Source organism: Scyliorhinus canicula, chromosome 16 (genome assembly GCF_902713615.1).
Source record: "Scyliorhinus canicula chromosome 16, sScyCan1.1, whole genome shotgun sequence".
Classification (NCBI taxonomy): domain Eukaryota; kingdom Metazoa; phylum Chordata; class Chondrichthyes; order Carcharhiniformes; family Scyliorhinidae; genus Scyliorhinus; species Scyliorhinus canicula.
In genome coordinates, this window is record NC_052161.1 from 78,097,823 (window position 1) to 78,111,372 (window position 13,550).

The 13,550-nt window shown below is 47.1% G+C and overlaps 1 protein-coding gene across 4 annotated transcripts in view; it reads right to left on the reverse strand.

Annotated features, from left to right (window-relative positions):
* Positions 1-11,581, reverse strand: part of LOC119950880 (broad substrate specificity ATP-binding cassette transporter ABCG2-like) — a 274,650-nt gene extending 263,069 nt beyond the window's left edge. For 2 of the 4 annotated variants that reach the window (XM_038773769.1, XM_038773766.1), the window contains exon 1: positions 11,383-11,581. In XM_038773769.1, coding sequence (XP_038629697.1) covers positions 11,383-11,567 — 185 coding nt within the window. In that variant the 5' untranslated portion in view covers positions 11,568-11,581. The remainder of the gene's footprint in view (positions 1-11,382) is intronic. The other 2 variants (XM_038773765.1, XM_038773768.1) reach the window with 2 other exon arrangements.
* Between the last annotated feature and the right edge of the window lie 1,969 nt (positions 11,582-13,550).

Consider the following 13,550-nt stretch of genomic DNA (forward strand, 5'->3'; position numbering starts at 1 on the left):
ACTACTGACTTTGGCTAGGCAAGTTCATGACTAATAAAGCCTACTGTTCACTCGCTCTCTCTGCCTCACTGTGAATTGAAGGTATATCAGATTTATTAATTGTGCCAATGCAAATCAGGATGCAAGGCCCATGTGAGTTATATGCAGGGAAGTGCTGTCAAATGAAAGTTTAAAACCCTCAAAACTTCAAAGGCATTTGAAGACTAAGCATGGTGAGTTCGAGGACAAACCTCTTGATTTTTTTCAAAGGATTCAACGAGAACTTAAATCGTCGGCTGAAGTCCTCAGCAGAAATGTTGTATTGAACGATAAGGTACAATTAGCCTCTTACATGATAACTTACCGTGTAGCTAAAGAGAAAATACCCCCATAATTCTCCCTGCAGCATTAGATATAGTTCGTACGGTCATAGATGAGAGGTTCGTTGAAAAAGTGAAATGCATCCCACTTAGTAATAGCACAGTAGCTCGCCGAATTACTGATATTGCTGCGAATTTAGAAGCCCAGCTTATTTCTCATTTAAAATCAGCGCAGGGATTCTCAATACAACCGGATGAAAGTACAGACATTTCAGATTGTGCGACCTTGCTAGTATATGTTACGTATGTTTGGCACAATGAATTTGTTGAAGAGGGCAGCAGAACAGAGCTACTGATCAGCTGTTCTGGGGAAATTTGCATACGTGCAGTGCGGTCAGCCTAATTTGAAGGTGTACCTGCGAAGGAGACCCGAGGAGTTTGAGTGAAGGCAAGCATCCAGCAGAGGGCAGCAGAGCAGAGCTACTGATCAGATGTTCTGGGGAAATTTGCATACGTGCAGTGCGGTGAGCCTAATTTGAAGGTGTACCTGCGAAAGAGACCCGAGGAGTTTGAGTGAAGGCAAGCATCCAGCAGAGCAGAGCTACAGATCAGCTGTTCTGGGGAAATTTGCATACGTGCAGTGCGGTCAGCCTAAGTTGAAGGTGTACCTGCGAAGGAGACCCAAGGAGTTTGAGTGAAGGCAAGTATCCAGCAGAGGGCAGCAGAGCAGAGCTACTGATCAGCTGTTCTGGGGAAAATTGCATACGTGCAGTGTGGTCAGCCTAATTTGAAGGTGTACCTGCGAAGGAGACCCGAGGAGTTTGAGTGAAGGCAAGAATCCAGCAGAGCAGAGCTACAGATCAGCTGTTCTGGGGAAATTTGCATACGTGCAATGCGGTCAGCCTAATTTGAAGGTGTACCTGCGAAGGAGACCAGAGGAGTTTGAGTGAAGGCAAGCATCCAGCAGAGGGCAGCAGAGCAGAGCTACAGATCAGCTGTTCTGGGGAAATTTGCATACGTGCAGTGCGGTCAGGCTAATTTGAAGGTGGTTTGTGGAGGGGCTGTTGTCAAGTGACAGGGGTAAGCAGTCAGTACAGGGATCCCCTGTGGTCGTTCCCCTTAGTAACAAGTATACCGTTGTGGATACTTGTGGGGGGGGGGGGACTTACCAGGTGTAAGCCATGGGGTACGGGCCTCTGGCACGGAGTCTGTCCCTGTTGCTCAGAAGGGAAGGGGGGAAAGGAGTAGAACATTAGTAATTGGGGACTCAATAGTCAGGGGCACAGATAGGAGATTTTGTGGGAGCGAGAGAGACTCACGTTTGGTATGTTGCCTCCCAGGTGCAAGGGTATGTGATGTCTCGGATCGTGTTTTCCGGGTCCTTAAGGGGGAGGGGGAGCAGCCCCAAGTCGTAGTCCACATTGGCACTAACGACATAGGTAGGAAAGGGGACAAGGATGTCAGGCCGGCCTTTAGGGAGCTAGGATGGAAGCTCGTGAGCGAGAACAAACAGAGTTGTTATCTCTGGGTTGTTGCCCGTGCCACGTGATAGTGAGACGAGGAACAGGGAGAGAGAGCAATTAAACACGTGGCTACAGGGATGGTGCAGGTGGGAGGGATTCAGATTTCTGGATAACTGGGGCTCTTTCTGGGGAAGGTGGGACCTCTATAGACAGGATGGTCTACATCTGAACCTGAGGGGCACCAATATCCTGGGGGGGGGAGATTTGTAAGTGCTCTTTGGGGGGGTTTAAACTAATTCAGCAGGGGCATGGGAACCTGGATTGTAGTTTTGGGGTACGGGAGATTGAGAGTATAAAGGTCAGGAGCACAGATTTGACTTCGCAGGAGGGTGCCAGTGTTCAGGTAGGTGGTTTGAAGTGTGTCTACTTCAATGCCAGGAGTATACGAAATAAGGTAGGGGATCTGGCAGCATGGGTTGGTACCTGGGACTTCGATGTTGTGGCCATTTCAGAGACATGGATAGAGCAGGGACAGGAATGGTTGTTGCAGGTTCCGGGGTTTAGGTGTTTTACTAAGCTCAGTGAAGGGGGCAAAAGAGGGGGAGGTGTGGCGCTGCTAGTCAAGGACAGTATTACGGTGGCGGAAAGGATGCTAGATGGGGACTCTTCTTCCGAGGTAGTATGGGCTGAGGTTAGAAACAGGAAAGGAGAGGTCACCCTGTTGGGAGTTTTCTATAGGCCACCTAATAGTTCTAGGGATGTAGAGGAAAGGATGGCGAAGATGATTCTGGAAAAGAGCGAAAGTAACAGGGTAGTTGTTATGGGAGACTTTAACTTTCCAAATATTGACTGGAAAAGATATAGTTCGAGTACATTAGATGGGTCGTTCTTTGTACAATGTGTGCAGGAGGGTTTCCTGACACAATATGTTGACAGGCCAACAAGAGGCGAGGCCACATTGGATTTGGTTTTGGGTAATGAACCAGGCCAGGTGTTAGATCTGGAGGTAGGTGAGCACTTTGGAGACAGTGACCACAATTCGGTGACCTTTACGTTAGTGATGGAAAGGGATAAGTATACCCCGCAGGGCAAGAGTTATAGCTGGGGGACGGGCAATTATGATGCCATTAGACATGACTTAGGATGTGTAGGTTGGAGAAGTAGGCTGCAAGGGTTGGGCACACTGGATATGTGGAGCTTGTTCAAGGAACAGCTATTGCGTGTTCTTGATAAGTACGTACCAGTCAGGCAGGGAGGAAGGGGTCGAGCGAGGGAACCGTGGTTTACCAAAGAAGTGGAATCTCTTGTTAAGAGGAAGAAGGAGGCCTATGTGAAGATGAGGCGTGAAGTTTCAGTTGGGGCGCTTGATAGTTACAAGGAAGCGAGGAAGGATCTAAAGAGAGAGCTAAGACGAGCAAGGAAGGGGACATGAGAAGTCTTTGGCAGGTAGGATCAAGGAAAACCCAAAAGCTTTCTATAGGTATGTCAGGAATAAAAGAATGACTAGGGTAAGAGTAGGGCCAGTCAAGGACAGTGGTGGGAAGTTGTGTGTGGAGGCTGAGGAGATAAGCGAGATACTAAATGAATACTTTTCGTCAGTATTCACTCAGGAAAAAGATCATGTTGTGGAGGAGAATGCTGAGACCCAGGCTATTAGAATAGATGGCATTGAGGTGCGTGGGAAGAAGTGTTGGCAATTCTGGACAAGGTGAAAATAGATAAGTCCCCGGGGCCTGATGGGATTTATCCTAGGATTCTCTGGGAAGCCAGGGAAGAGATTGCTGAGCCTTTGGCTTTGATTTTTATGTCATCATAGGCTACAGGAATAGTGCCAGAGGACTGGAGGATAGCAAATGTGGTCCCTTTGTTCAAGAAGGGGAGTAGAGGTAACCCCGGTAACTATAGGCTGGTGAGCCTCACATCTGTTGTGGGTAAAGTCTTGGAGAGGATTATAAGAGATACGATTTATAATCATCTAGATAGGAATAAAATGATTAAGGATAGTCAGCATGGTTTTGTGAAGGGTAGGTCATGCCTCACAAACCTTATCGAGTTCTTTGAGAAGATGACTGAACAGGTAGACGAGGGTAGAGCAGTTGATGTGGTGTATATGGATTTCAGTAAAGCGTTTGGATAAGGTTCCCCACGGTCGGCTATTGCAGAAAATACGGAGGCTGGGGATTGAGGGTGATTTAGAGATGTGGATCAGAAATTGGCTAGTTGAAAGAAGACAGAGGGTGGTGGTTGATGGCAAATGTTCAGAATGGAGTTCAGTTACGAGTGGCGTACCACAAGGATCTGTTCTGGGGCCGTTGCTGTTTGTCATTTTTATAAATGACCTAGAGGAGGGCACATAAGGTTGGGTGAGTAAATTTGCAGACGACACTAAAGTCGGTGGAGTTGTAGACAGTGTGGAAGGATGTTGCAGGTTACAGAGGGACATAGATAAGCTTCAGAGCTGGGCTGAGAGGTGGCAAATGGAGTTTAATGTAGAGAAGTGTGAGGTGATTCACTTTGGAAAGAATAATAGGAATGCGGAATATTTGGCTAATGGTAAAATTCTTGGTAGTGTGGATGAGCAGAGGGATCTCGGTGTCCATGTACATAGATCCCTGAAAGTTGCCATCCAGGTTGATAGGGTTGTGAAAATGGCCTATGGTGTGTTGGCCTTTATTGGTAGAGGGATTGAGTTCTGGAGCCATGAGGTCATGTTGCAGCTGTACAAAACTCTGGTACGGCCGCATTTGGAGTATTGCGTACAGTTCTGGTCGCCTCATTATAGGAAGGACGTGGAAGCTTTGGAACGGGTGCAGAGGAGATTTACCAGGATGTTGTCTGGTATGGAGGGTAAATCTTATGAGGAAAGGCTGATGGACTTGAGGTTGTTTTCGTTAGAGAGAAGAAGGTTAAGAGGTGACTTAATAGAGGCATACAAAATGATCAGAGGGTTAGATAGGGTGGACAGTGAGAGCCTTCTCCCGCAGATGGAGGTGGCTAGCACGAGGGGACATAGCCTTAAATTGAGGGGTAATAGATATAGGACAGACGTCAGAGGTAGGTTTTTTACGCAAAGAGTGGTGAGGCCGTGGAATGCCCTACCTGCAACAGTAGTGAACTCGCCAACATTGAGGGCATTTAAAAGTTTATTGGATAAGCATATGGATGATAATGGCATAGTGTAGGTTAGATGGCCTTTAGTTTTTGACTTCCCATGTCGGTGCAACATCGTGGGCCGAAGGGCCTGTACTGCGCTGTATCGTTCTATGTTCTATGTTCTATTTGCTGTGCTACCTGACTTTAGCAACCGACACGACTGGCGCGGAAATTTTTGACTTTTTGAATAGTTTTGTGGTTGGAAAGTGCGGGCTCAACTGGGATAATTGCAGAGGAATCACAAGTGATGGAGCAGCCAACATGACTGGGAAAAACAACGGAGTTATAGTAAGGATTAAGGAGGCAGCTGGTCTGGACATTGTTTGGAGTCATTGTTTTATTCACCGTGAGGCACTGGCATCGAAAGGAATTCCATCCAATCTTGAAGTGGTGTTGAAAGGAATAGCGAAAGTTGTGAATGTCATTAAACGCAGCCCACTCAATACCAGACTTGTGTGATGCATTGGGCTGAGTTCACCATACTCTGCACTTTCTTGCAATTTTGGACCGAGCAGTTGCCATACTAAGCTGCGATGCAGCCGGATAGGATACTCTCTCTCGCATATCTGTAGAGGTTTGTGAGAGTTCATGCAGACATGCCGAATTTCCTTTACTTCCGTAGTGTCATGTGAGAGTACCTTTTAAGAAATGGGTGTTTTAAGAAATGTGCCTTTAAGAAATGGGTGTTTATAAATGGCTGTATATATAAGTATCTGTAGTGAGTACCTTTAAGAAATGGGTGTTTATTACTGCAGTGATGTCAGAGTGGGTGGAGCTGGGCTGTCTGTCAGCTTTTTACTTTCATTTTAGGCTGTTTGTTGCAGGGTGTGTTTTAGCTTTGTTTTCCGTGTTGGAGCTGAAGCCAGACAGAGCAGATGTACTGTTGATCTCTCTGCCATGACAAGACTATCTCTTGATCATTTGGTGAATTCAGAATTATAAATGTTCTCAGTAGTGAATGTAAACCTAATGTACTTCTAGTAAAAGGTGTTTTAAGTCTTATGGATGTTGAAAGGAAAGCTTAAAGGATTACTTAGTGTTGTATTCTTTGGGGGTTCTATTTGAATTAATGGTTTCTAAGATGTTCACTGTATGTTTTAAAAAGGTTAACTTGAGTTCATAGAATAAACATTATTTCTGCTGTACCACACCTGTAGATTGGGCCGTGTGCTCCCCATACCACAATCTATTAAAAGTTGTGGGTCAGGTGAACTGCATAATACACTTAGGGGTTCTCTAAACCCTGGCCCATAACAGTAGGAAGTAGAGACGTTGTTGGGCTTTCTTAACTGTTGCATCAACGTGAGTGGACCAGGACAGACTGTTGGCGATGGTGACCCCCAGGAACCTAAAGCTATCGACCATCTCCACTTCGGAGCCATTCATGCAGACAGGAGTGTGTGTCGTGCTACACTTCCTGAAGTCGACCAGTTCCTTGGTCTTTCCGACATTTAGAGAGAGGTTGCTTTCGGTACACCATGCAACCAAATGATTTATAAAAGTATAAAGATAAAGTATATTTACTGTGTGAATTTCTTAAAGGATAGTGAAAAGGTGAAAAATGAAACCATCTTGAAGTTGATGGTTTATTTTTTTTTTCTTGGGGTGAGGTGTAATGTGAGATTACCTTTCAGAAATAGGTGTTTATAAATGGGTGTGTATATAAATATCTGTAGTGAGAGTATCTTTAAGAAATGGGTGTTTATTACTGCAGTGATGTCAGAGTATGGGTGGAGCTGGGTTGTCTGTCAGCGTTTTACTTTCGTTTTAGGCTGTTTGCTGCAGGGTGTGTTTTAGTTTCGTTTTCAGAGCTGGATAGCTGCAGTCACAGCCAGAAGATCTATTAGAGTCTCTCTCTGTAATCTAAAGACTGTAAATCGATCCTGGTGATTTCAAACTAATAACAGTATTGGCTTTAACCTGATGTTCTTCTGGTAAAAGGTGTTTTAAGTCTTATGGATGTTAAAAGGAAAGCTTAAAGGATTACTTAGTGTTGTATTCTTTGGGGGTTGTATTTGAATTAATGGTTGTTAAGATGTTCACTGTATGTTTTAAAAAGGTTAAGTTGAGTTCATAGAACAAACATTGTTTTGCTTTAAAAAATACTTTTCCATTTCTGCTGTACCACACCTGTAGAGTGGGCCTTGTGCTCCCCATGACACAATCTATTAATCTATTGCTATTCGCAATGTATATTAAAGATTTAAATGAGATACTAAATGTAGTATCTCCAAATTTGCTGATGACACAAAGCTGTGGTGGAGGGTGAACTGTGAGGAGGATGAAGAGATCCTTCAGTGTGATTTGGACAAGTTGAGCGAGTGTGCAAATGAATGGCAGACACAGTATAATTTGGATAAATGTGAGATTAACCACTTTGGTAGCAACAACAGGAAGACAGATTATTATCTGAATGGCCATAAATGAGGAGAGGGGAATGTGCAAATAAGACCTAGGTGCCCTTATACACCAATCCCTAAAAGTTAGCAAACAGATGCAGGAGGCAGTAAAGAAGGCAAATTATATGTTGGCCATCATAGCAAGAGGATTTGAGTGCAGGAGCAGGGATGTCTTGCTGCAATTATACAGGGTCTTGGTGAGACCACATGTGGAATATTGTGTGCGTTTTGGGCTTCTTATCTGAGGAAGGATATTCTTGCTCTATAATGCAGAGAAGGTTTACCACACTAATTTCTGGAATGGCAGGACTGACATACGAGAAGAGATTGAATCAGTTAGGATTGTATTCTCAGCTGTACACCTCAGAGCCCCCAACGGGGAAGGCTGGGATGAACCGGTTTCTTGACGGACTGGACATACCAGTTGTGGGAGAGGGCAGAAAACGGGATCTGGAAGCACCACTAGCACTGGGAGAGATCATGGACAGCATTAGCTCCATGCAGGCGGGGAAGGCGCCGGGACCGGACGGATTCCCGGCGGACTTCTACAAAAAATTTGCGACAGCGCTGGCCCCGCACCTGCGGGAGATGTTCACAGACTCGCTAGCTAGGGGCACGTTGCCACCCACGTTAGCACAGGCCTCAATCTCGCTGATACCTAAGAAAGACAAAGACCCAACGGAATGTGGGTCATACAGACCCATATCTCTGCTGAATGCAGACGCCAAAATACTGGCCAAAATCCTAGCCAAGAGGCTAGAAGACTGTGTACCTGAGGTGGTCACAGAGGACCAGACGGGCTTTGTCAAAGGTAGACAGCTTACCGCGAACATCAGGCGCCTGCTGAACGTGATAATGACCCCCTCCGGGGAGAGAACACAAGAGGTGATCGTCTCCCTGGACGCAGAAAAGGCCTTCGACAGAGTCGAGTGGAAATATCTCATAGAGGTACTGGAGCGGTTCGGGCTTGGAACAGGGTTCACCGCTTGGGTAAAGCTCCTGTACAACGCTCCCATGGCGAGTGTACAGACCAACAATACCAACTCCCAATACTTCCAGCTGCACAGGGGCACCAGACAAGGATGCCCACTGTCCCCGCTGCTGTTCGCACTAGCAATTGAACCGCTAGCAATCGCGCTCAGGGCAGCAAAAAATTGGAGGGGGATCCGAAGGGGAGGTAGAGAGCACAGAGTCTCACTCTATGTGGATGATCTGCTCCTCTATATCTCGGACCCACAAAGCAGCATGGACGGAATCATCGCGCTCCTGAAAGAGTTTGGAGCCTTCTCGGGCTACAAACTCAACATGAGCAAAAGTGAGATCTTCCCAGTACACCCGCAAGGGGGGGGGGGGGGGGGGCAGCACTAAAGGGGCTGCCGTTCAATCAAGCCCGACATAAATTCCGCTACCTGGGGATCCAAATAGCCCATGACTGGAAAGGGATCCACAAATGGAACCTCACCAGCCTGACGGAGGAAGTTAAAAAGGACCTGCAAAGATGGAACACACTCCCGCTCTCCCTCGCGGGGAGAGTTCAGACGATCAAAATGAACGTACTGCCCAGGTTCCTCTTCCTGTTTAGATCCATTCCGATCTACATCCCCAAGGCCTTTTTCAAAGCGCTGGACAAACTCATCATGGCGTTCGTATGGGGAGGTAAAAATGCTAGGATCCCAAAAAAGGTCTTACAAAAAACAAAAACCAGGGGAGGGCTAGCCCTCCCAAATCTACAATTCTACCACTGGGCAGCAACAGCCGAGCGAGTAAGGGGATGGATCCAGGAGCCAGAAGCTGAGTGGGTGCGTGCGGAGGAGGCCTCCTGCATGGGAACCTCCCTCCGGGCCCTCGCCACGGCAGCACTCCCATCCCCACCCAAAAAACACTCCAGCAGCCCAGTGGTGACAGCCACCCTCCAATCCTGGAACCAACTGCGGCAGCAACTTGGCCTGACCAAAATGTCGAACAGGGCTCCCATCTGCAACAACCATAGGTTCACACCAGCACTGACTGACGCCACCTTCAAAAGGTGGAGGCAGGACGGGGGGACACTGACAGTCAGGGACCTATACACGGACGACAGGATCGCAACACTGGACGAACTGACAGAGAAATTTCAGCTAGCTGGGGGGAACGAGCTACGGTACCTGCAGCTCAAAAACCTCCTACGAAAGGAGACAAGGACGTACCCACAACCGCCACGACAGACACTACTGGAAGACCTACTGGACGCAAGTATCCTAGAGAAAGGGAACTGTAGTGACATGTATGACCGACTGGTAGATAGGGACGACACCGTACTGCACGCAACAAGAAGGAAATGGGAGGACGACCTGGGGATGGAGATAGGGTGGGGACTCTGGAGCGAAGCACTGCATAGGGTCAACTCCACCTCCACGTGCGCAAGGCTCAGCCTGACGCAACTAAAAGTGGTACATAGAGCCCACTTAACAAGAACCCGTATGAGTAGGTTCTTCCCGGAGGTGGAAGACAGATGTGAACGGTGCCAAAGAGGCCCAGCCAACCACGCCCACATGTTCTGGTCTTGCCCCAGACTCGTGGAGTACTGGACAGCCTTCTTCGAGGTTATGTCCAAAGTGGTGGGAGTGAGGGTGGAGCCATGCCCGATAGTGGCGGTCTTCAGGGTTTCAGAACAGCCAGATCTATTCCTGGGGAGGAGGGCGGACGCCCTTGCCTTTGCCTCCCTGATCGCCCGCCGTAGAATCCTGTTTGGCTGGCGGTCAGCAGCACCGCCCAGAGCTGCGGACTGGCTGTCCGACCTCTCGGAATCTCTCCAAATGGAGAAAATCAAATTTGCCATCCGAGGGTCGGACGACGGCTTCCACAGAACGTGGGAGCCATTCATGCAACTGTTCCGGGACCTATTTGTGGCCAATGTACAAGAGGAAGAATAGTCGGGGGAAGGTAGCGGGAGGGGGGGGGGGGGGGGGGGGGCTACAGGTTCGGTACGGGGGTTCGATGGCTAGCTAAGGCCCAAAACCAAACTAAATAAACATGTTGAGGGGGGGGGGGGGGGGGGGCGCAGTTACTACTACGAAGATGCTTACCTGTAAATATGTATTTTAATTTTTGCGTGTTTGTTTTTTTTTCTCTCCTAACAATTTGTAATTTGTTCAATATAAAATATGAAAACTGAATAAAAACATTTATAAAAAAAAAGGATTGTATTCTCTGGAGTTCAGCAGAATGAGGGGGGGGGGGGGGGATCTCAGAGAAACCTATACAATTCTAACAGGACTAGGCAGGGTAAATGCAAGATGTATGTTCCCAATGGTGGGGGTGTCCAGAACTAGGGCTCACAGTCTGAGGATATCGGGTAGACCATTTAAGACAGAGATGAAGAGAAATGTCTTCACCCAGAGAGTGGTGAGCCTGTGGAATTTGTTACCACAAAAAGTAGTTGAGGAGGTGATGAGGTCACCTCTCGCAAGATTTGCAATGCTTGGGACACCCTCCCTCATTGGGTAGGATCGAGATTTGCATATTTGAGTAGTTAGCCTCACTTAAATATGTCTGAGCCAGAGTCTCCCAAGGGTCGAGAGTGAATGCCCACACCTGGGAGACCTCGCAATGGCACTATTTAGCACTGGTTCTCACAAATGTGGAACAGGCATAATGGCACCTTGGGGTCTCTCAGGCAATTGGTGGCCCCAGGGTGGTTGGGCTCTGAGCAAGCTGGTATTCCTGCTATACCCAGGCATCTTGATACTACCAGGTTGGTTGGGGCACTGCCAGGGATTGGGCCTGTGATATGCCTTTGTGAGGGGGCTTGAGAGAACCCCCTAGCAAGTAAGTTGGGGGGTTCCTGAGGCGGGGGCGGGGTTGAGATATTGGGGTGGCATTTAAAAATGGCGTTCCAATCTCGTCCTGTACTGAGGAGCTCAGCACAGCAGTGCAGGAAATTGGAACATTCCAGAATGACAAGAAAATAAATATCCCCACGAAAGCATCACATCGACGGGCTCGGGGACATTTGAAGCCGAATTTAATCCGGATGACTAGAGGAGCCTCCACATATTAAACTTTGGAGGGTTTAGGTCCATTACTCACTTCATTCCGGAGGGAGAATCCGAGAGAAAAGGAGCGGCCCCGGCCCGGCTGAGAGTGAATGAGAGGCGGATGAGCGGGAGTACAAAGCAAGCGCCAATTTCAAACCCGGGAGACAGTTGGAGCCGGTCACCGGGCTCGCGCGCTGGAGGCGCCCCGGGGGTACTGGAAGGCTCAGGGCTCCACATCACAGGGTGAATATTGAAGATGCAGAGCGGCTCCGAAACAACTCGGAAAATATATTGGGAGGTTCAAGGAAATACAGTTAGGGATCTTTTCTGCAGAAATTAACGCTCCAATGCCAAACTCAGAAAATCACAACGCTCTCCTCCAAAAAGAAACATGCAATACAGCATCTGGGCAATGAGCTGCTGGATTAGGAGACAGCGGGACCTCCTTGGACATACTTTCCAGAGGAATATTCCTGGGCATGGCACATCAATGGTATCACTGGCACTGCTCCAATAAGGCAACACCAATTTGTGTTTACTGTGTATTACCATCCCAGATCAGACCCCAACAGTGGCTAGGATACTGGACCGATACCCCAATATTTTACTTTATATGTAAGAGTGTGCGGAGATAATAATTGACTGACTCCGAGATTGATTGCATGAAGAAATCGGGTTTTGGTATTTTTAAACCAAACTTTATTATGACTATAATATTAAACGTTTTAACTAAACATCCGAAAAGAACAGTTTACAATTGCCCCTTAAATACTACTACTCAATTTCCCATTAAACAACAAGAAAATAAATATACAGCACTCAATCTACCTTACTGTGGGAGAATTGTGGACTCAGTATCAGGCAGATCAAAATTCAACTCCGCTCTTCAAGGTTTTCTTAAAAAACTGTATCTCTAAAGATTTTCAAAATATCTCTCTAATGCTTTTCAAAATGTCTCTGCATTTCTTTGGCTCTACACGCCAATGACCTCATTGCCACAAACTGAAAAACAAATGATCTCTGCAGGCTGCAAAGCACAGTAACTCCCCAGGCAGTTTCCCAGTCAAACCACAGTACCTTAGCCCAGACTAAAATAACATGCCTTTGTCAATTTCACCTGGCTGCTAAAAGCACAAAGGCCCTGCAAAACAGGATTTTCTTTTTTTTTAAACATGACCACTGCAGTCAAACACACTCGAATCCCAGGCTTTTAACCTTAAATTGTCCAATACTTAGAATCTAATATTCCTGGTCATCCAGTTGTCGCATGTGGAAAGAAGCAGTTAGAGATAGTTTTGCACAGACTGGAAGACTTGCGTCTATCAAATCCTGAACATGGCCACAGATTGAGAGACTACAAACAGATCCTCATAATCTAAGTAGTTTACTGCCTCTTCATCTGCTCTACCTATTTCTACAACATCTGTGGATCGGTGATTGAAAGAAAGATTTCCAAGACTCCAACATTCCGACCTCTACAAGACAAGGACTGGTCTGCCATTGTCACTACAGATAAAGGAAAAGGGACATCTCAGTATACTTGCAAGATCACACTGTAAGTACCAATCTTTTCGTGACCTCCAATCACAAAGAGGAATATAGCACAGGGGTAAACCGAGTAGCACTGAAATCCATTAATCAGTCAGTATTGTTTAACTAATTCCAGAAGAGCCAATCTGTTCCTGATTACACCAGATTACTCGGGATTCAAAAAAGATCTTTTATGTCTTCAGGGGGTGTTCTTGCCAATGCAGCTGTACCTTGAACTTACCATGGGAGAGGGCAAGGCATTAGTTGGACAATGGGGGGTTTGCTGGTAGGCATCCCCAAAAAAAACAAATTGGATTGGATGCTTTTAAAGGAGGACCAGTCCAACTACATATGTGGCTGGATTCTCCATCAGCGGGATCCTCTGTTTCATCGGCAGCACATTCAAGCCTGCGGTTTCCAAGCCTGCATGGGAGTGTCAAAATGGGAACTCCATTGGCCGGCTGCTGGGGTGGAGGATCCCGCTGCAGGCGGGGGCACGCTGCACCAGAAAATGGGTGCGGTGGAACGGAGAATTCCACCCATGAGCTTTCAGGATATTCATGGTTTTCCTGAGCTGGATGCCAGCCTGAGACATTCTTGTGTGATTCACTTCCACAGTTTGTTTCTGGTTTCTAGATGGCACTGCAAGATCAGTGATGGGGACAGCCCTGCCTCCAGCCCTTCTTTACC